Here is a 23851-nt window from a genome sequence, read left to right as displayed (position 1 = left end):
TCACGTATCCAAATCATCAGTGTCACCATTTGTGATCACCATGTAATCTTGTAGCTGTCCATCAAACATGTCGTCATACCCTGGGTTGTTCTGAACAGAATGAGCCTATTATTATTATTATTTAAAAAATGTGAAGAAAATTTGCCTTGGCACATGCAACCGAAGGCACTGATGACTGATTTCTATGCGCACCAAAGTTACCATCTGTTTCTCTGAATTGCCTTGTGAAAGCCTAACACTGTAAGATCATATTTTATAATTTAGCTAGTCATGTTGGCAATAGAACAAGCTTTCAAATCCTGCCCAACTGACCCAGATTGGGATTTTATATTGGTCTGTTTTTTGGATTGCGTTAACAACAACAGTAATTGTGTACAAGTGTGCTTGCTCTAGTTTCTGAACGGCACAGATGGGAGAGCTCAAAAAAGTACCTTTATAGTTGAAGACTATTCTTTGAGTCATAAAAGTGCATTGAAATTGCTTCGGAACTGTGTACAAACTAGTTGTCATTGGCTGAAAAGTTTGGAACAAATTTACTGCCTAGTGATGACACCAGGCAGGCCAAAACTCCATCCTACCAAAACAGGCTGAAATTTCAGCTAGCTGCCTATCAAGCTAGCGGGGTTTCTTGAGGGCTTGAAAGCAGCCTGTGACACAGTTAGCCATTGTGGCTGGGACTGTGGATTGTACTGGGTTTGTGGCTGTTTGTTGTGTTCAATCATCCCCGTGACCTGCCCTGTCTGTAACTGCGAGGTGTAACCGCGTAACCTACGTTGCCGGCTACCATGACAAAGACCAAAGCCAGTGGGAGTACTGTTGAGGACAGTGGGGTCTCTCTATCACAGCTGAAGGATCTTTTAAACTAATAAAAATTGTTCTACAAGCAGAATCGACAGTGTTTTGACGATTTCAAATAATAGATGACCTGACTAGAGAGGTCTAGGACCTGAAAAACAGGACAAAGTGAGGGAAATTCAGAGAAATTGAAGATTGACCACCAAAAGATTGAGGTAGAATGCACCCACAGGACTGGAAAAACCACCGCCGTCCCAGGCCGATAGTGGTCGAGTTCCTGGGGTTCAAGGACAAGGTAGCTGTTCTGGAAACAGCCAAGAACTTGAGAGAAATTTATATCTTCCTCATCGAGGACTATCCTAAAGCTGTGGGCCAGAAGAGGAAAGAACTGATCCCAGCCATGAAAGCTGCCAGAGCGCGTGGGGACATTGCTTACATCCACTATGACAGGCTCATTGTCCACCCTCGCTTCCAGAAGCCTGGAAGGGATGAGAAAGCCAAGCCTATGGGTTCGTAGCTTCAACCCAGCAGCGCACGTACACAAAAATATATATTAATCAATTAGTATCTCTTTGTTTGCTCTTTTCCATATTATGTCTAGCTCTGATAAGTTACCCAGGAAAGGGCTGAAAATATCCCATTAATATATGTGACCTTAGAAATAAGGTTCATGAATCAATAACTTGCTAACATCAGATAACATTCATACATTGGCAAGAAAAAGTATGTGGAATTACCTGGATTTCTGCATAAATTGGTCATACAATTTGACTTGATCTTCATCTAAGTCACAACAATAGACAAACAGTCTGCTTAAACTAATAACACACAAACAATTATACATTTTCATGTCTATATTGACCAGACCGTGTAAAACTTCACAGTCCTTTGTGGGAAAAGTATGTGAACCCCCTTTAATAACTGGTTGACCCTCCTTTGGCAGCAATAACCTCAACCAAATGTTTTCTGTAGTTGCGGATCAGACCTGCACAATGGTCAGGAGGAATTTTGGACCAAAATGTTTCAGTTCAGCAATATTCTTGGGATGCCCAGCTGTAAACTCCTCTCGAGGTCATGCCACAGCATCTCAATCGGGTTGAGGTCAGGACTCTGACTGGGCCACTCCAGAAGGCATATTTTCTTCTGTTGAAGCCATTCTGTTTGTTTACTTCTGTGTTTTGGGTCGTTCTGTTGCATCACCCAACTTCTGTTGAGCTTCAATTGGTGGACAGAGCCTAACATTCTCCTGCAAAATGTCTTGTTAAACATTCATTTTTCCATCAATGATAGCAAGCTACCCAGGCCCTGAGGCAGCATAGCAGCCCCAAACCATGATGCTCCCTCCACCATATTTTACAGTTGGGATGAGGTTTTGATGTTGGTGTGCTGTGCCTGTTTTCTCTCCACACAGTGTTGTGTGTTTCTTCCAAAAACCACTACTTTAGTTTCATCTCTCCATAGAATATTTAGCCAGTATCGCTGTGGAACATCCAGGTACTCTATTGTTAACTTCAGACATGCAGCAATGTTTTTTTTATACAGCAGTGGCTTCTTCCGTGGTGTCCTCCCATGAACACCATTCTTGTTTAGCGTTTTCCGTATCGTAGACTCGTCAGAGATGTTAGCATGTTCCAGAGATTTCTTTAAGTCTTTAGCCGACACTAGGATTCTTCTTAACCTCCGTGAGCATTCTGCACTGTGCTCTTGCAGTCATCTTTGCAGGATGGCCACTCCTAGGGAGAGTAGCAACAGTGCTGAACTTTATCAATTTATAGACAATTTGTCTTACCATGGACTGATGAACGTCAAGGCTTTTAGAGATACTTTTGTAACCCTTTCCAGCGTTCTGCAAGTCAACTATTCTTAATCTTAGGTCTTCTGAGATATATTTTGTTCAATGAATGTTTCACATCAGGCAATGCTTCATGTGAATACCAAACTCAGATTTTGTGAGTGTTTTTTATTTTGCAGGGCAGCTCTAACCAACGTCTCCAATCTTGTCTCATTGGTTGGACTCCAGGTTAGCTGAGTCCTGACTCCAATTAGCTTTTGTAGTAGTCATAAGCCAAGGGGTTCATATACTTTTTCCAACCTACACTGTGAATGTTTAAATTATGTACTCAATATAAACAAGAAAAATACAATCATTTATGTGTTATTTGTTTAAGCTCAATGTTTGTCTATTGTGTCTTAAGAGGAAGATCAGATAAAATTGACAATTTTATGTAGAAATACAGATACTTTTTCTTGCAACTGTATATTAGACATTTCTGAGACTCTCACTTAGATAATTCATTTTATTATACAGCAGTAGCAATACATGGATATAACATCTATAGAAGAGACAGAAATGCCTATGGGGGAGGTGTTAATGTATATATTCAGAGCCATATCCCTGTAAGGCTTAGAGAAGTGTTGTGGTACATCCACACCCTTTTATTTTGGGGTGTTACAGGGCACCAAGTGCTAACAGTCAGTAACTAAATAATATGTGTGAAATTCTTGATAGTGTATGTGATGTAAACAGAGGTCTATTTTCTTGGGGACCTGAATAGACTTGTTTTCATCAAGCTGCCCACCCAAGAGGAAGCTTCTCACTGTAACCAATGGCTGTAATCTGGTTCATGTTATTAGTCAACCTACCAGGGTGTTAATAAAAACTACAAGATCATGCACATGTATCGATCACATTTTTACTAATACTGTAGAACTTTGTTCTAAAGCTGTATCTGTACTGATTGGATGCAGTGATCACAATATTACGGCTATATCCAGGAAAGCCAAAGTATCAAAAGCTGAACCTAAAATAGTATATAAGAGATCTTACAAAAGATTTAGCTAGGCCTCTTATGTGGATGATGTTAAAAATATTTGTTGGTATGATGTGATGAACCTCTCTAGGGTACGTGGGACGGTAGCGTCCCACCTGTCAATATCCAGTGAAACTGCAGGGCGCCAAAACAGAAATCCCATAATTAAAATTTATCAAACATATATGTATTTGACACCATTTTAAAGATACACTTGTTGTAAATCCAGCCACAGTGTCTGATTTCAAAAAGGCTTTACGACGAAAGCAAACCAAACGACTATATTAGGTCAGAGCCAAGTCAGAGAGACACAGCCATTTTTCCAGCCAAAGAGAGGAGTCACAAAAATCTGAAATATAGATAAAATGAATCACTAACCTTTGATCTTCATCTGATGACACTCATAGGACTTCATGTTACAAAATACCTGTATGTTCGGTAAAGTTCATATTTATATCTAACAATCTGAGTTTACATTAGCGCGTTATGTTCAGTAGTTCCAAAACATCCGGTGATTTTGCAGAGAGCCACATCAATTTACAGAAATACTCATAATAAACGTTGCTAAAAGAATCAAGTGTTATACATGGAATTTTAGATTAACTTCTCCTTTATGCAACTGCTGTGTCAGATTTCCAAAAAACTTTATGGAAAAAGCACACCATGCAATAATCTGAGTATGGCACTCGGACGACAAATCAAGCTATACAGAGTCAACATTAGTCAGAAATAGCATTATAAATATTCACTTGCCTTTGATCTTCATCAGAATCCACTCCCATGAATCCCAGTTCCACAATAAATGTTTGTTTTGTTCGATAATGTCCATCATTTATGTCCAAATTCCTCCTTGTTAGCACATTCAGTCCAGTAATCCAACTTCATGACGCACGAGCAGACAAAGTCCAAAAGTAGCATTACAGTCCGTAGAAACATGTCAAATGATGTATAGAATCAATCTTTAGGATGTTTTTAATGTAAATCTTCAATAATGTTCCAACCGGAGAATTCCTTTGTCTTCAGAAATGCAATCACGTGAACGAGCGAGACTGAGCTCGTGGCTGCTGGCAGACCTCTGACTCATTCCCCTCTCATTCGTCCCCACATCACAGTAGAAGCATCAAACAAGGTTCTAAAGACTGACATCTAGTGGAAGCCTTAGGAAGTGCAACATGACCCCATAGACACGGTATATTTGATAGGGCAAGAGTTGAACAACTACAAACCTCAGATTTCCCACTTCCTGGTTGGATTTTTTTTCTCAGGTTTTTGCCTGAGTTTTAGAAACTTCTGAGTTTTCTATCCAAATCTACTAATTACATGCATATTCTAGCTTTTATGGCTGAGTAGCAGGCAGTTTAATTTGGGCATGCTTTTCATCCAAAATTCCCAATGCTGCCCCCTACCCTAGAGAAGTTAATGAGAAGTATCCAGATGCTGCACTTGATTAATTTATGTAATTGCTTCTTCCAATCGTTGATAAACTGACTGTTAGAACTGTTAAGGCTCAATGGATTGATGAGATTTTGAAAAACTGTATGTCTGAAAGAGATGGGTCAAAAGGAGTGGCTAATAAGTCTGGCTGCTCATCTGACTGGCTGACTTACTGCAGTTTGAGAAATCATGTGATTTAATGTGAGTGTAGCGAAATGCTTGTGCTTCTAGTTCTGACAGTGCAGTAATATCTAACAATTCCACATCTACCTAACACACACATCTAAGTAAAGGGATGGAATAAGAATGTACATATAATAATAATAATAATAATAATAATAATATATGCCATTTAGCAGACGCTTTTATCCAAAGCGACTTACAGTCAGTCATGTGTGCATACATTCTACCTATGGGTGGTCCCGGGAATCGAACCCACTACCCTGGCGTTACAAGCACCATGCTCTACCAACTGAGCTACAGAAGGACCACAATATAAATATATGGATGAGCGATGGCCGAGTGACATTGACGAGGTGCAAAGTTTGGGGTCACTTGGAAATGTCCTTGTTTTTGAAAGAAAAACAAATGTTGTCCATTTAAAATGACATCAAATTGATTAGAAATACAGCGTAGACATTGTTAATGTTGTAAATGACTATTGTAGTTTGAAACTGCTGATTTTTTAAAATATTTTTAAATGGAATATCTACATAGGCGTACAGAGGCCCATTATCAGCAACCATCACTCCTGTGTTCCAATTGGCACATTGTGTTAGCCATTTAAAATGATAAACTTGGATTAGCTACGTGATCATTAGAAAACCCTTTAGGAATTACGTTAGCACAGCTGAAAATTGTTGTACTGATTTAAAGAAGCAATTAAACTTCTATTTGAGTATCTGGAGCATCAGCATTTGTGGGTTCGATAACATGCTCAAAATGGCCAGAAAGAAACAACCTTCTTCTGAAACTCGTCAGTTTATTCTTGTTCTGAGAAATGAAGGCTATTCCATGTGAGAAATTGCCAAGAAACTGAAGACCTCGTACAACGCTGTGTACTACTCCCTTCACAGAACAGCGCAAACTGGCCCTAACCAGAATAGAAAGAGCAAGAGGACAAGTACATTAGTGTCTAGTTTGAGAAACAGACGCCTCACAAGTCCTCAACTGGCAGATTCATTAAATAGTGCCCACAAAACACCAGTCTCAACGTCAACAGGAGACTCTGGGATGCTGGCCTTCTAGGCAGAGTTGCAAAGAAAAAGCTATATCTGACTGGTTAATAAAAGATTAAGATGGGCAAAAGAGCACAGACACTGGACAGAGGAACTCTGCCTAGAAGGCCAGCATTATGGAGTCGCTTCTTCACTGTTTTGCGTGGTACTATTTAAGTTGATAGTTGAGGACTTGTGAGGTGTCTGTTTCTCAAACTAGACACTCTAATGTACTTGTCAATGGTTGTAAAGATGGGAAAAGGTCTGTCCCTAATGAAGAGATGCTCTGCTTTAACACCACACTCCAAAAAGCAAGTCCTACAGGCTCTAGTTTTGTCTTATCTTGATTATTGTCCAGTCGTGTGGTCGAGTGCTGCAAGGAAATACCTGGTTAAGTTGCAGCTGGCCCAGAACAGAGCGGCACGTCTTGCTCTTCATTGTAATCACAGGGCTGATATAAATAGTATTCATGCCCGTCTCTCTTGGCTAAGACTTGAGGAGAGACTGGCTGCATCACTTCTTTTTATAAGAAACAATGTGTTGAAAATCCCAAATTGTTTGCATAGTCAACATGCACAGAGCTGACACACACTGACTGCACTAGACATGCCACCAGGGGTCTTTTCACAGTCCCCAAATCCAGAACAATTTCAAGAAGGTATACAGTTATATAGTGCCATTATTTCATGGAACTCCGTTCCATCTCAAATTGCTCAAATGAACAGCAAACCTGGTTTCAAAAACAGATAAAGCAACACCTCACGGCACAATGCCTATTTGACCTAGATATTTTGTTTCTATTGGTATTGATACGTAGGCTACGTGTGCCTTTTTTGAACGTTTATTAATGTAGTTGTGTCCTTGAGCTGTTCTTGTCTATTAATGTTCTGTATTATGTCATGTTTTGTGTGGACCTCAGGAAGAGTAGCTGCTACTTTTGCAACAGCTAATGGGGATCCTAATAACATACCAAAATCATCCTCTGAGGTAATGGGAAGCAATGTTTTAAATGGTCTGTTTGAGATACAAGTTTGATATATATATTCACCCACTCCTGCTGCTCCTCTTTACAGTAACTGTCCAGTGGAAACAGAATACTAACTTTTTTTTAAAGTGAGGTTAACTCGTACCCAAATAAATTGTCGACTCATCCTATACTCGTATGTGGCCAAAGCATAAATTGAAGAGAAAACACACACACAAAAAAAAATAAAAAAAATAATATATATATATATATTAATATTATTATTATTATTTTTTTTTTTTGTGTGTGTGAAAGGGCTCCATTGATTCTGTGCCTGGTTCACCACTCTACCAGGGCAGAGCATAGTCAGAGGGGAGACTCTCGACTAGAGGATCAAATGCTATATAATTCAGTTTTCACAGTTCAAATTAGTCAGGCCTGTCTGAAACAACATGCCCCACCACCTTCCACTCAAACTGGGACTCCACCTCTCAGGCCACACAAAGGACCGTGAAAATGGAATAGGGTGTTTTAGAAAATAATCCATCTGTGCATTGGGAAGTATTGAGGGGTCAGTGGGGGTCCTGTGTTTTCTTCTGTGCAACAGAAGTCTTGTGGCTTTAGAGCGGCGACACGTTTAGCGCTTTAGATTAGTCTGTCACTGTTGTGAAACGCGCATACTTCATATCGACTCCTTTTTCTAGAAAAATATTTAAAAAATAAAACATGCAATCTTTTGAAGGTGATGCATGAATTGTTGTTTCTCACTGAGATGTTTGTCTACGTGGAGACCCTTGTTTCACCGTTCTCTCTTTGTCTATCTTCTGTCTTTCTCTGTGTGTTTTGCAGGCGATCTTTGAGCTTTCTCGAGGGGAGAAGGATCTCGTTGAGGATCTGAAGCTGGCCAAGAAGGTACAATCTGCTTTTCCAATAAAGATAATTTCCCTTTTTGTTGAGTGTCACAGCTGAGTTATTCTACCCTGCTGATCAGCCAGGCTCCAGTTTCTCCTGCGCTCCGACAATCACACACTTGAGATCGTGTGTGTGTGTGTGTGTTTTTGACCATTACAGTAGATGTACAACAATATGCCAACAGATGTTTGGTCTATTTATAAGTCTAATACTGTTGGGAAAATGTATTTTATATCTGATGGAGATGTCCCATTTTTATTTAACCTTTATTTAACTAGGCAAGTCAGTTAAGAACAAATTCTTATTTTCAATGACGGCCTAGGAACAGTGGGTTAACTGCCTTGTTCAGGGGCAGAACGACAGATTTTTACCTTGTCAGCTCGGGGATTCAATCTTGCAACCTTTCGGTTACTAGTCCAACGCTCTAACCACTAGGCTACCTGCCAGCCCCATTTGACGTCTGTATTTTTTTTTGTGTATTTTGTCAAGGGGATAAAGTTTTTTTTTTTTTCACTAATATTGGATGTGTTGTTTTATATTATGTCTGAGCTATGATCAAGTAGCGTATCAAACACTTGTTTATTCGTAGCTTATGACATGGATGTCTACATTTGAAAAATACCAAGGGTTTTTCATCTTCAGGGCTCACACTTGATTCAGGTTTTAGTGCTTCTAAAACTTGTTTTAATGTAACAAGTGAGAAAAGTAGTGTTGGGTTGCATTGCTGTGACTCCAACTTAACATTCTACTTTCTCTGTACCTTGTAGGCGTACCATGACCCAATGCTGAAACTGTCCATCATGACAGAACATGAGCTCAACCAGATCTTCGGAACCCTGGAATCTCTCATTCCGCTGCATGAAGGTGAGAATGAATGCTTACAATGGACCGAACCACAAGAACAGGCAATTGCAAAGAAACACAGTTGCTCACACAAACACAGAAGTCAACACACACAGTCATATACACACACACACACACACACACACACACTAACACCCAAATGAACCATTAGACAGAGGTTGAGACCGCTCCTTCTACTCACTATTCAGATCTGCTGAGTCGACTGCGAGAGGCCAGGAAACCAGACGGCTCCACAGAACATGTGGGACACATCCTAGTGGACTGGGTAAGACCATCCGTTCTGATCATATGTAGGGGATGAGGGTTTTCCTGACCATGTGACCTAAACAGGAAAAACTGATGGATCAACTTGATTATATTACAGTTTCCAATACTGATTATACTTTGCAATCAGTTGTATGTTCATACTACACATGCCTGAGGTGGGAATATCTAACAGTAAACAAGTTAGACATACTGACACATTTTCTAAAACAATGTTGGAGGTGAGTTATGGTGGAGAAATAAACATTAAATTATCTGGCAAAAGCTCTGGTGGAAATTCCTGCAGTCAGCATGCCAATTGCACACTCTGTGGCATAGTTGAATTGAATCTGTGGCATAGTGTTGTGACACAACTGCACATTTTAGAGTGGCCTTTTATTGTCCCCAACACAAGGTACACCTGTGTAATGAACATGTCGTTTTAATCAGCTTGTTGATAAGCCACACCTGTCTCGTGGATGGATTATCTTGGAAAAGGATAAATGCTCATTAAAAGGGATGTAAACATATTTGTGCACACAATTTTCCATAAGCACAAAACGTATGGGATCTTTTATTTCAGCTGATGACAAATGGGACCAACACTTTACATGTTGCATTTTTATAGTTTTGTTCAGTATACATATGAAATGGGTAAAACAGTATGTAAACATGATTAAACATACCAGTGTTCCATGTCTAGTCCTTGCCAATGACAAGCATACCCATAACATTATGCAGCCATCACCATGCTTGAAAATGAAACGTGGTACTCATTATTGTATCCATGCAACTTATTATGTGACCTATTAAGCACATTTTTACTGCTGAACTTATTTTGGCTTGCCATAACAAAGGGGTTGAATACTTATTGATTCAAGACGTTACAGCTTTTCATTTGTAAAGAATTCTTAAAATATAATTCCACTTTGACGTTATGGGGTATTGTGTGAAGGACAGTGGAAAAACAAATCTAAATTTAATCCATTTTAAATACAGACTAACAGAACAAAATGTGGACATATTTAAGGGGTGGTATTTGTGGCAAATCAAAAACAGTAAACTGAACTGGCCTGTGGGGAGAGAGGGAGCTAGATTTGTCCTTGTTTCACTGGCAAACTAAGTGGTTTTGTGTCACTTCACTTCAACAGCATCAATTTACTCAATACTTTTTTGAGGATGGATTCAGCCATCGAGAACCCTCAAAACAGCTAGTTCATGAGGCAGCCTGAGATGTTTGTTTTTCGTAGCATAGCTAGCTTATGAAAACAGAGTCATCATGTGTATTATTGGCCCTGTGTGTGTGTGTGTGTGTGTGTGTGTGTGTGTGTGTGTGTGTGTGTGTGTGTGTGTGTGTGTGTGTGTGTGTGTGTGTGTGTGTGTGTGTGTGTGTGTGTGTGTGTGTGTGTGTGTGTGTGATCAGAGCTCTGTGTAGTGTGTGTGTGCGTGTGATCAGAGCTCTGTGTAGTGTGTGTGTGCACTCCAAGCTCGGTAAGTTGACATCTGGGGTTCACACACCCACAGTAGCCGTTGTTGCAACACCCAGAGAAATCTCCTACTGGTGTGGAGTTTGGTTACCCTGTGGGGAGGTTAAAACAAGGCTCTTAGGTAACATGTCATGATAACTGCCTCAGAATGTGTGCAGTGACACTTTAGCTGGACACCTTAGCAAAGAGCTGGAATCAGGTTAGTTCTGCAGTGCTGTGAAGTGTGTTAGTGTGTCCAAGGCTCTTAGTGTATTGATGCTGAGCGGCTCCTCTCCATCCCGCCTTCGCTTAATCCCTACTTCCTGTTTACACTAGGTAGTTATGGGGAACAATGTATGCCTGACAAGGATACGGAGAGCCTCCTCTGCTTCCCTGCTTCTCAGGGGTTTACTTGCCCTTCTCCTCTGAACTCTGCTCCCCAACGGAAAGATGTGGTTGCGTAATAGAGTAAAGATTTCCAAATTCCACTTCATCTCCAAAGCATCTATTGGTCACTTTTTAAACAATGAAAAGTGAAACAAATTAAGTTCTCTGTCCTATAGTTCCTCATGCTAGAACTTCAGATCAATCCACCATGAAAATGACCTTCAAAGATTAAATGATCATCCTAAGCCTTTTTTTTTTCTCCACGAAGAACGAGGTGATTGTTAGTGGTGTTCCTATGAAAAAGGGTTGTGAGGCTAGTGCTGCCCCCGGGTTAGTCATGTGGATGTACGAATGTGAACATGCACCCATCAACCCCTCTCCCATCGACATCACCTCCCAATACACTGCACAGAATGAAGCAATAGAAATATAAGTACTATTTTAAGAGTTCTTCTTGCCTCCGACTGTATTAGAGGAGGTCCAATGTCCTTCCCTTCTCCAAAGCAGTTTAAAAAGGAGGTGGAGAGATTATTTGAGGAATCAAAGAAAGATTCATTGAGAAAGAGCCTCTGGCTCACAGTAAAAAAAAAAAAAAAATCCTGGTCAAACTCTTGGCTCTATAATAGATGATACCAAGAAAGCTTCTCTGATTATTTACTTGAAAGAGCATGATCGATGTCAGGGCCTATGTTATGTTTCTCATCAGGCCTCTCCCCTTAGCTTTGTATGAGTGTGTTCAGTATTAGTTGAGTGATGGTTTTGACTGGACATACTTCACCTACTGTAGTTTGTATTAAATGCATTCAGTGGCGGCGGGACGACCTGCTCCCCCTCCCTAATGTCCTTGTTCTCAGAACTGGCTGATTGTGAATTCAAAAATAGAACATTTTTATAGTATGTGAAATGTAGAAAGTTCTTTATGCTTGAAATGCTATTTTGGCTTTTCATCTATTTGAATTCTCTGCACACTATTGATTGAAGAGAAATGAGTTTGACACGCGTGTGTTTGACAACAGCTGATAATCGTCTGATAATTTAGATTACGATCACTTTATTGGTCAATTGCACACAATGTCAAACCCCCTTCCTGAAAGACAGACATGCATATACAGGTTTTTGAAGAGGTGTGGAGGGCTGCCACACTGGGTGCCTGTTGTTGTGTGGGGGGTGGGGGGGGGGGGTTAGTGCCTTGCTCAAGGGCACAATGGCAGGCAATGGCATGTAGGATTTGATGCAGCAACCATCCGGTTGCCAGCTCGCTTACCGACAGATTTTTGCTGTCGGACCTGGGATTCGAACTGGCAACTCCGGCTGCTGGCTCGCCTCTAACCCCAAGGATACCTGCCGCCTCTTCAGATAAGGGGAGGTGCTAATAAAATTAACCAATGGGGAAACAGCGCAATTCCGCATTAGATGACACATTTTCAGTAAGGGTGAGCATAGTATGTTGATATTTGTTGCTTACTGCATACATTTTTACTAAGCCATATGTTCGAAATAGTATGAGTGGTACAAAGAATGTCCCCACACCCACTCACTTAGCCCCTCCCTCCCTATCTCTGTACTTCTGTTCATCTGCTGTGCGCTGGCTGCACATGCCCAGTTACAGTACATTAATAAAGCTTTCAATGTGATGTCGTCCAGGTATATGGAAGAGCAGTTTGACAAAAACTCCAGCACACTGGTACTCCATTCTTGTATTCTTCTCAATATATAAAGAGTCGTTGGTCATACGGGAATGCTACACAGAGCTAGACCAGGAACGTATGGAGGCCTAACATCTCTGAAACATGTGCACAATAAATAAGAGCTACTGTGCACTTATCTCCTCTCCAGCTTCCCTGTCTAGACTCCTACAACTCATACTGCAGTAATCAGGTGGCAGCCAAGGCTCTGCTGGACCATAAGAAGCAGGACCACCGGGTGCACGACTTCCTGCAGCGCTGCCTGGAGTCGCCCTTCAGCAGGAAGCTGGACCTGTGGAACTTCCTGGATATACCCAGGAGCCGGCTAGTCAAATACCCCCTGCTGCTCAGGGAGATCCTCAAACACACGCCGAACGACCATCCAGACCGACAGTACCTGGATGAGGCAGTGAGTAGAGGGGGAGAGATTGAGAGACCCACATATCCGCAAACACACTGACACCCCCACACAAACGCACACATTCTCACTCACAACCCCCCCTCCCCCATCTCTCCCTCTCTCCAGATCAACATGATCCAGAGCATCGTGGCAGAGATCAACACCCAGACGGGCGAGTCAGAGTGTCGTTTCTACAAGGAACGTCTCCTCTACCTAGAGGGCAGCCAGAGAGACCTACTCATTGACAGCTCCCGCATCCTCAGCTGTCACGGGGAACTGAAGAACAACAGGGGTGCTGTGAGTAGTGCACTGTCGATCATAATGACACAACACTTTGGAGTGGCAGTGGGATAGGGTAGGGAGGGACACAAAAGGATAGGATGGACATTTTGCCTGAATAATAACATGGACGCTGGGAGTGTCTCTGTCCATTTACTTTTCAGTGTCACTCACGAAAAGCAGTAACAGTACTATAACACTGCACTGTAATATCCACTGACAGTCAATTAAAATGCTTACTGACAGGACAGTGGCGTATGTCCTCTGACATGAGTAAAGTCAATGGTGAGGTGTTTTTTTTAAAGAGCGGGGGCAGTGTCTTCCTCTAATAGATTTACCTTACTGCCATTTAGATATATGAATAGCCTCTGAATCCACACAGACCCGTGATGGTACGAGTAAACCCTTTGACCATGACCCTTAAAGCACCTCTCTCACCACATATCAATCGGTCTACTGGAGGTCAGGAGTCAGCTCTGAGAGAGTAGGTTCACCTCTAGGCACTCGCTGGGTCATCTTTCCTACTGAGATAACAACCGAGTAGAGGGGGAGGCGTCCTGACCTGGGTTCAAATACTATTTGAAATCCATTTTAAATGCAGGGCAGTCCATAAGTGCAGATGATGGACGTTAAGGATCTGGAAAGATTCTGTATGGAGGAATGGTCTAAGATCCCTCCCAATGTGTTCTCCAAGCTCAAAGAGGGTGGCAGGTAGCCTAGCGGTTAGAGCGTTGCGCCCGGATCCGAAATGTTCCAGGTTCGAATACCCGAGCTGTCAAGGTGAAGAATCTGATGTGCTCTTGAGCAAGGCACTTAACCCTAATTTGCTCCAGAGGCGCCTTTACAACTATGACTGACTCTGTAAAACAACACATTTCACTGCACCTATCCAGTGTATGTGACAAAATAATAAGTAAATACTTTTAGAAAAAGGCTGTCTTTTTTAAAACTTTATCAAGGGCGCCGAAAATGTTGGACCTGACTGTATCTCTGAGACTTGTGTATGAAATACAGCACGGCAACTGGAGTGTATTTAAAGTAAAATACCTTCCACACTGGTGTTAACTATTTTCTAGTCTGAGGAGTATAGAACAGTTGATATACACTGCCCCCAAAAAATAAAGGGAACACTTAAACAACACAATGTAACTCCAAGTCAATCACACTTCTGTGAAATCAAACTGTCCACTTAGGAAGCAACACTGATTGACAATACATTTCACATGCTGTTGTGCAAATGGAATAGACAACAGGTGGAAATTATAGGCAAATAGCAAGACACCCCAATAAAAGAGTGGTTCTGCAGGTGGGGACCACAGACCACTTCTCAGTTCCTATGCTTCCTGGCTGATGTTTTGGTCACTTTTGAATGCTGGCGGTGCTTTCACTCTAGTGGTAGCATGAGACGGAGTCTACAACCCACAAGTGGCTCAGGTAGTGCAGCCCATCCAGGATGGCACATCAATGCGAGCTGTGGCAAGAAGGTTTGCTGTGTCTGTCAGCGTAGTGTCCAGAGCATGGAGGCGCTACCAGAAGACAGTCTAGTACATCAGGAGACGTGGAGGAGGCCAACAACCCAGCAGCAGGACCGCTACCTCCGCCTTTGTGCAAGGATGAGCAGGAGGAGCATTGCCAGAGCCCTGCAAAATGACCTCCAGGAGGCCACAAATGTGCATGTGTCTACTCAAACGGTCAGAAACAGACTCCATGAGGGTGGTATGAGGGCCCGACGTCCACAGGTGGGGATTGTGCTTACAGTCCAACACCGTGCAGGACGTTTGGCATTTGCTAGAGAACACCAAGATTGGAAAATTCGCCACTGGCGCCCTGTGCTCTTCACAGATGAAAGCAGGTTCACACTGAGCACATGTGACAGACGTGACAGAGTCTGGAGACGCCATGGAGAACGTTCTGCTGCCTGCTACATCCTCTAGCATGACCGGCTTGGCGGTGGGTCAGTCATGGTGTGGGGTGGCATTTCTTTGGGGGGCCGCACAGCCCTCCATGTGCTCGCCAGCGGTAGCCTGACTGCCATTAGGTACCGAGATGAGATCCTCAGACCCCTTGTGAGACCATATGCTGGTGTGGTTGGCCCTGGGTTCCTCCTTATGCAAGACAATGCTAGACCTCATGTGGCTGGAGTGTGTCAGCAGTTCCTGCAAGAGGAAGGCATTGATGCTATGGACTGGCCCGCCCGTTCCCCAGACCTGAATCCAATTGAGCACATCTGGGACATCATGTCTCGCTCCATCCACCAACGCCACGTTGCACCACAGACTGTCCAGGAGTTGGCGGATGCTTTTGTCCAGGTCTGGGAGGAGGTCCCTCAGGAGACCATCCGCCACCTCATCAGGAGCATACTCAAGCGTTGTAGGGAGGTCATACAGGCACGTGGAGGCCACACACACTACTGAGCCTCATTTTTACTTGTTTTAAGGACATTACATCAAAGTTGGATCAGCCTGTAGTGTGGTTTTCCACTTTAATTTTGAGTGTGACTCCAAATCCAGACCTCCATGGGTTGATGAATTTGATTTCCATTGATAATTTGTGATTTTTGTTGTCAGCACATTCAACTATGTAAAGAAAAAAATATTTAATAAGAATATTTCATTCATTCAGATCTAGGATGTGTTATTTTAGTGTTCCCTTTATTTTTTCCAGCAGTGTGTGTGTGTGTGTGTGTGTGTAGATATATATATATCTCTGACAAGAATATAGATTTAAGCTGTCTGAATGGACAAGAAATATATATGAAAATGTCATCACAATATCAATGACTTCGATCAGAAGAGGCCAACATTTGCACAATATTCAAATCTATTTTTCATGTACGTAAATAAAAATGTTAAATTATAGGTGATATGCATATTGGCTACAGATTCATGTCCAAACCGATGCTGACATGAGGCAGGAACCAGAAAATGTAGCCAGACTTTAACCCATTACAGTCAAAGCCCTGTCAAAGTATGTATGTATCTATCTGTTTGGTCCAATTACATTATTTCCAATGCAGTTAATTGTTTTGTACCTCCATGAGAAACCTTGATAAATATATGTTTTAAATTAGGCAAAAACACTATACCCTAACACCCTCCGCTCCCCTCGTTCTCCAGAAGCTGCATGTGTTCCTGTTCCAGGACGTGCTGGTCATCACTAGAGCCATCGCCCACAATGAGCAGCTGTACTACCAGCTGTACCGCCAGCCCATCCCCGTCAGAGAGCTGCAGTGGGAGGACCTGCAGGACGGGGTGATACGCCTGGGAGGCTCCATCAGAGGAGCCTTCAGCAACAACGAGAGGAGTAAGTGTTTACGCCATAGACTTACATGTAGAACATTTTTAATATAAATTCTAGGATCTCTTTGGTTCCTCACCAGCGGAGAAGGACTGTTGCCGCTGGGCACCCCTGGTCTATTAATGCTGTGGTCAATTAACTTGCAATCTGCTTGTATCGAATTTCCCCTGTCTAACCTCATCTCTCCTCTCCTCAGCCAAGAACTTCTTCAGAGTGTCGTTTCATAGCAGTAGCCAGCTCCACTCCCACTCCTTCCAAGCCAGCGATGCCTTCAACAAACAGCAGTGGCTCAACTGCATTCGACAGGCCAAAGGAGCTGCTGAGTCGGCCATGGGGGTTGTGGGGTTGGGGATTCCTGTCGGGGTGGAAACCAGTATCAGTGACCCAGAGCCCCCTCCAAGCCTACTCAGCCCCCACGGCCCTCTGAGCCCTACAACACCTCCCCTCTCAGGACCACTGGCCCCCCAGCCAAAAAGCATGGACCATTGCGACAGTGACTCGTCTGTCGACTCTCCAGGCTGTAGCATGGACATGGACACAAGCGAGGCTTTGGCCTCCCCCACAGGCTGCCCTGATGGACCAAACAGACTCTAGTAGTAGCGGGCCACCAGAAGTGTGACCTTCGGGGTGTCATGGCCTCTCTGGGTTAGAGAGGCTAGAGGCTAAACCTTGGCAGTATTGGTGGCAACATGGCAATGCTCCCTATATACGGGAGGGAAGAAATACACTGTGGAAAATTGGAGCACTTTTTTTTATTCTACCCACTTTTTTTCATTTGTTAGTTTTCTTTGTTGCTGAACTTGGAAGAAAAACAACTCTCATTCTCTCTTGAGCATTTCATTTTTCTATGAGACTGTGGTGTTGTCTGTAGCAGTGACAACCATGTATCTTAGCTGTGACTGTCAGGTCTACTGTAGATGTCTACCTGGAGACGAGGGAAGGCAGACATGACTGGGACCACAGGACTGTATTTTTGTTGTCTCTCCTGATCCGACTCTGGGCCTCTAGAGACACTGCCATCACACGTTATCCCACTGCAGTACTACTGTGGCCTCCCAGAGCTAAGAGAATACACTGATGATATTCTCTAAAATATAAACGCAACATTTTAATGTTCCATACGCACAAATTTGTTCACATCCCTGTTAGTGAGCATTTCTTCTTTGCAAAGGTAATCCATCCACCTGACAGGTGTGGCATATCAAGAAGCTAATTAAACAGCATGGCCATTACACAGGTGCACCTTGTGCTGGGGACAATAAAAGGCCACTCTAAAATGTGCAGTTTTGTCACACAACACAATGTCACAAGTTGAAGGAGTGTACAATTGGCATGCCGGCTTCAGGAATGTCCACCAGAGCTGTTGCCAGATAATAAAATGTCAACTTCTCTACCATAGGCCGCCTCCAATGTTGTTTTTAGAGAATTCGGCAGTACGTCCAACCGGCCTCACAACCGCAGACCATGTGCAACCACGCCAGCTCAGGACCTCCATATCAGGCTTCTTCACCTGCGGGATCATCTGAGACAAGCCAGCAGACCAGCTGATGAAACAGGAATATTTTAGTCTGTAATAAACACCATTTGTGGGGGAAAAACCTGTTCTCAGTGGCTGGGCCTATGCCCAGTCATGTGAAATCCATAGATTAGGGCCTAATGAATATATCAATTGACGGATTTCCTTATGTACTGTATCTCAGTAAAATCGTTAATTCTTGCATGTTGCGTTTTATATTTTGTGTGTGTGTGTGTGTGTGTGTGTGTGTGTGTGTTGATGTAAGAATCTAGAGAACATAGTGTTTGCAATACCCAGTCAAAATGACCAGCAGAATGTTTTCAAAGACAATCAATATGTTATTATTGTAGTACTTGACATGGGGTTGCAGGGGGGTTCGTTAAGGACAGGTTACCGCGACGCTGTAAAAGAGGTTAAAGGTGTTCACCTCAGAATCTTCCCACATCTTGGCCAGAATTGAAAGCTATGGTGTTCCATAAGTCTGGAACTGGCAATTCTAGAACAGGCCCCATATACGGCCTCTTGGTTGTGTAACCTAGTATAAACACATGTCACTCAGAGGGGAGAGCTGTTGGTGGGGTTTGATTCATTTCATAATCGATTGTGTTTATTTAAATCTCTATAAAGTAAATTAGTCTGAAGTAAACACAACATTAAATTATTACATGAATTTACAAATTATGTAGAAAGACTTCAACAGATTCCATAGTTGAGCAGTTAGACGTAGTCGATCTCTACTAGATTCGGTAAGAAGTGGGAAACTTAACATTTTACAGCAAGTAAAGAACCCATCCTGGAGGAAGCAGGATTTTCCATGGTGTTAAGAGTCAATGTCTTAAAGATACATTTTGGATTAAAGCCAGTATTGAATTTAATTATTGTTGGTGTGTTTAATGGTCACGTTTATCACCCACAAAGTGACTTACTGGTCGCTCCTGTAAAAAGCGAAGCGGAGACCTTTATTGTTTAAAAGAAGTAGTCACTTGTTTATGTATTTGTACTCTGACCTGGGTGCTCTGTGTTGAACTGACTTTCGTTGCCAAAACTGCGTGTGTCAGGTAATTATGATCTTGTGAAAGTTTACGTGTGGGGCGTCATGTTCCCTCTCATTTGTATAGAAGTTCACGCATTTAAAAGGAATCGGTTTGACCAAGTAAACACTAAAATAAATATCCCAAAACAGTATTCTTTTTTAAGTTGTTTTTTTTATATAAAGAAAATGTATTAATCTATGATTTAGGATGTCTATTTGTAGTTTATTTTCCCACTATGAATTAGTTAAATATGCTTTTATTTGGTTCATGTTGGAGACTGGAGGTGAGAAGATTGCACAGGGAGGTATCGGAATGGGAGGGGCCTAACGAACAAGACGGGGAAAAAGAATGGTTTCACAACGAAATACTGCATGTTGTTGTAGGCTATGTACTGTAAGCTAAGCCCTCAGATAAAGGGAATTGAAAGGAAAATACAGTGGTGAGTTTTAACCCTTTAGGTCAAATTTATGCAGAAAATCCTCAAAGGTCCTAATAATAAATAAAGTGAACTTGATATAACAAAAACAATTTGTACTTTTTCTTTTTTTTGAGGAAACGATCCAACGTTCAATGTATTTGTCGGAAAAAGTATGTGAACCTCAAGATTAAACAGCTATTAATTCAAGTGTGTTTGGTCCCATAATACAAAAAAAATCCTAAAGGGTTCAAACGTTCTCTCACCACTGTAGATACTTCACATTGTAAGATGATGGCTATATGACCTGGCTGAGAAAGATGGACATGAAAAGACTGGACCAAGTCACATTTGTTACTGGTATTATGGTCTGTTGTGATAGAGCTACAGTGCCTTAAGAAAGTATTCACAACCCTTGACTTTTACCACATTTTTTTGTGATAGCCTGAATTTAAAATGTATTAAATTGAGATTTTGGGTCACTGGCCTACATGCAATACCCTATAATATTAAAGTGAAATTCTGTTTTTCAAAATATTTAAATTAATACATAATGAAAAGCTGAAATGACTTGAGTCATCAAGTATTCAACCCCTTTGTTAGGGCAAGCCAAAATAAGTTAAGGAATAACAACTTGCTTAACTCACTTAAGTTGCATGGACTCACTCTGTGTGCAATAATAGTTTAACATGATTTTTGAATGACTACCTTATCTCTATACCCCTCACAACCACAAAGACCAGGGAGGTTTTCCAATATTTCGCAAAACTGGGCACCTATTGGTAGAAGGGTAAACATTTTAAAAGCATACCTTGAATATCCATTTGAGCATTGTGAAGTTATTCATTGCACTTTGGATGGTGTATCAATAACCCAGTCACTAGTTGCTGGAGAGGAAGGAAAGTGCCTTTGGAAAGTATTCAAACTCCTAGACTTTTTCCACATTTGTTACGTTACAGCCTTATTCTAAAATGTATTTAAATTGCCCCCCCAATCTACACACAATACCCCATAATGACAAAGCAAAAAATATATAATATTCAGTTTTTGATTTGTTAAAAAAGATTGAAATATCCAATAAATGTCGTTCCACTTCATGATTGTGTCCCACTTGTTGTTGATTCTTCACAAAAAAATACAGTTTTATATCTTTATGTTTGAAGCCTGAAATGTGGCAAAAGGTCGCAAAAGTTCAAGGGGGCCGAATACTTTCGCAAGGCACTGTATGTACATATTCTTATTCCATCCCTTTAGATTTGTGTGTATTAGGTAGTTGTGGAATTGTTAGATTACTTGTTAGATATTACTGCACTGTTGGAACTAGAAGCACAAGCATTTTGCTACACTTTCATTAACATCTGCTAACCATGTGTATGTGACCAATACAATTTGATTTGAGCTGTTCTTGCTATAATATGGACTTGGTCTCTTACCAAATAGGGCTATCTTCTGTATACCACCCCTATCTTGTCACAACACAACTGAATGGCTCAAAAGAATTCAGAAAGGAAAGAAATTCCACAAATTAACTTAACAAGGCAAACCTGTTAATTGAAATGCAGTCCAGGTGACTACCTCATGAAGCTGGTTGAGAGAATGCCAAGAGTGTGCAAAGTTGTCATCAAAGCAAAGGGTGGCTACTTTGAAGAATCTCACATATAAAATATATTTAGATTTGTTTAACACTTTTTTGGGGGCAGAGATTACAGCACTAATTATTCTTGGGTCTGACACTACAAGCTTGGCAACCTGTATTTGGGAAGGTTCTCCCATTCTTCTCTGCAGATCAACTCAACCTCTGTCCGATTGGATGGCAGGCATTGCTGCAAAGCAGGTTCAAGTCTGGGCTCTGGCTGGGCCACTCTAGTACATTCAGAGTCTTGTCCTGAAGCCACTACTATGCTGTCTTGGCTGTGTGCTTAGGGTCATTGACATGTTGGAAGGTGATCCATGGCCCCAGTCTGAGGACCTGAGTGCTCTGGAGGTTTTCATCAAGGATATCTCTACTTTTCTCCATTCATCCTCCGTACTTTGCTCCATTCATCTTTTCCTCGATGCTGACTCGTCTCCCAGTCCCTGCTGCTGAAAAACAACCCCAAAGCACGATGCTGCCACCACCATGGTTTTTCGTAGAGATGGTGCCAGGTTTTATCCAGACGTGACGCTTGGCATTCATGCCACAGTGTTAAATCTTGGTTTCATCAGACCAGAGAATATTGTTCTATGGTCTGGGAGTCTTTAGGTGCCGTTTGGCAAACTCCAAGCGAGCTGTGATGTTCCTTTTACTGAGGAGTGGCTACTGATTGGCCACTTTACCATAAAGGCCTGATTGGTGGAGTTCTGCAGAGATGGTTGTCCTTCTGAAAGGTTCTCCCATCGCCACAGAGGAACTCTGGAGCTCTGTCAGAGTGACCATGGGGTTCTTGGTCACCTCCCTGACCAAGGACCTTATCCCCCAATTGCTCACTTTGGCCGGGTGGCCAGCTCTAGGAAGAGTCTTGGTAGTTCTAAACGTCTTCCATTTCAGAATGATGGAGGCCACTGTGTTCTTGGGGACCTTCAATGCTACAGAAATGTTTTGATACCCTTCCCCCTCGACACAATGCGGTCTCGGAGCGCTATGGACAATTCCTTTGACCTCGTGGCTTGGTTTTTACTCTGACGTCAACTGGAACGTCAAGCATAATCAATGGAAACAGGATGCACCTGAGATCAATTTCGAATCTCATAGCAAAGGGTCTGAATACTTATGTAAATAAGGTATTTCTGTTTTTAGTTTAAATTTTTGCTAAAATTAAAAAATAAAAACAACTTTTCGCTTTGTCATTATGGGGTATTGTGTGTATGTTGCTGAGGGATGGCAGGGTAGCCTAGTGGTTAGAGCATTGGACTAGTTGGTTGCAAGTTCAAATCCCCGAGCTGACAAGGTAAAAAATCTGTCGTTCTGCCCTTGAACAGGCAGTTAATCCACTGTTCCTAGGCCGTCATTGAAAATAAGAATTTGTTCTTAACGGACTTGCCTAGTAAAATAAAGGTAAAAAAAAAAAAAATGTAATCAGTTTTAGAATAAGGCTGTTACATAACAAAATGTGGAAAAAGTCCAGGGGTCTGAATACTTTCCGAAGGCACTGTATGCAGGGACTCCAGACAATCATGGATTATAAACGGAAAACCAGACACGTCGCGGACACTGACATTTTTCTCCTCTACAAACTAAACACCTTCTTCCCCCACTTCGGGCTCATGAGGTCTGTGCGCTCTCATTTCCCATTGCCGACGTGAGTAAGACATTTAAGCTCGTTAACCCTCGCAAGGCTGCCAGCCCAGATGGCATCTCCAGCCACATCCTTAGAGCATATGCAGACCAGCTGGCTGGAGTGTTTATGAACATATTTCATTTCTCCCTATTCCAGTCTGTTGTCCCCACTTGCTTCAATATGTCCACCATTGTTTGTGTACCCAAGAAAGCAAAGGTAACTGAACTAAAGGACTATCACCCTGTAGCACTCACTTCTGTCCTCTTGAAGTTCTTTCAGAGGGTAATTAAGGATCATATCAGTTCCACCTTACCTGCCACCCTAGACCCACTAATATTTGCATCCCGCCCCAACAGATCCACGGATGACACAATCGCCATCGCACTGCACACTGCCCTGTCCCATACTGGACAAGAGGAATAACTATGGAAGAATGCCGTTCATCAACTACAGCTCAGCCTCCAACACCATTGTGCCCTACAAGCGCACCACTAAGCTCGGGGCCCTGGGTCTGAACCCCGCCCTGTGCAACTGGGTCTTGGACTTCCTGACAGGCCGCCCCCAGGTGGTGAAGGTAGGCAACAACCCCTCCAGCTCCACTGATCCTCAACACAGGGGCTCGACAAAGGTGCGTGCTCAGCCCCCTCCTGTAGTCCCTGTTCACCCATAACTGTGTAGGAACGTTAGTGGTCTAACAATTGGTAACTTAATGAACGAATCTGCCTACTATTTCAAATGAATAACGTTGAATAAGGGCACCAGTAATAGTTTTTATTCAAAGACAAAATTCACTTGAAACTCTGATTAGCAGTTTAGCTTCTCTTCATCAAGTCTAATAACAATCTTAAAGGCTACGTAAGGTATTAGAGACATAAT

General features: G+C 42.2%; 1 protein-coding gene across 5 annotated transcripts in view; it reads left to right on the top strand.

Moving 5' to 3' along the window:
* The window catches only part of LOC118399931 (rho guanine nucleotide exchange factor 3-like), a 139501-nt gene extending 120357 nt beyond the window's left edge, over positions 1–19144 (top strand). For all 5 annotated transcript variants that reach the window (XM_035796159.2, XM_035796161.2, XM_035796163.2 and 2 more), the window contains 7 exons: positions 8070–8132; positions 8900–8996; positions 9185–9261; positions 12929–13186; positions 13304–13474; positions 16573–16759; positions 16950–19144. In XM_035796159.2, the coding sequence (XP_035652052.1) occupies positions 8070–8132; positions 8900–8996; positions 9185–9261; positions 12929–13186; positions 13304–13474; positions 16573–16759; positions 16950–17347 (1251 nt within the window). In that variant the 3' untranslated portion in view covers positions 17348–19144. The remainder of the gene's footprint in view (positions 1–8069; positions 8133–8899; positions 8997–9184; positions 9262–12928; positions 13187–13303; positions 13475–16572; positions 16760–16949) is intronic.
* Positions 19145–23851: the final 4707 nt, after the last annotated feature.

The sequence above is a fragment of the Oncorhynchus keta genome, chromosome 21, assembly GCF_023373465.1.
Source record: "Oncorhynchus keta strain PuntledgeMale-10-30-2019 chromosome 21, Oket_V2, whole genome shotgun sequence".
NCBI classification, from domain to species: Eukaryota; Metazoa; Chordata; class Actinopteri; order Salmoniformes; family Salmonidae; genus Oncorhynchus; species Oncorhynchus keta.
Note: the sequence above shows the minus strand (reverse complement) of the source record. Positions and strands in the feature narration are given on the sequence as shown.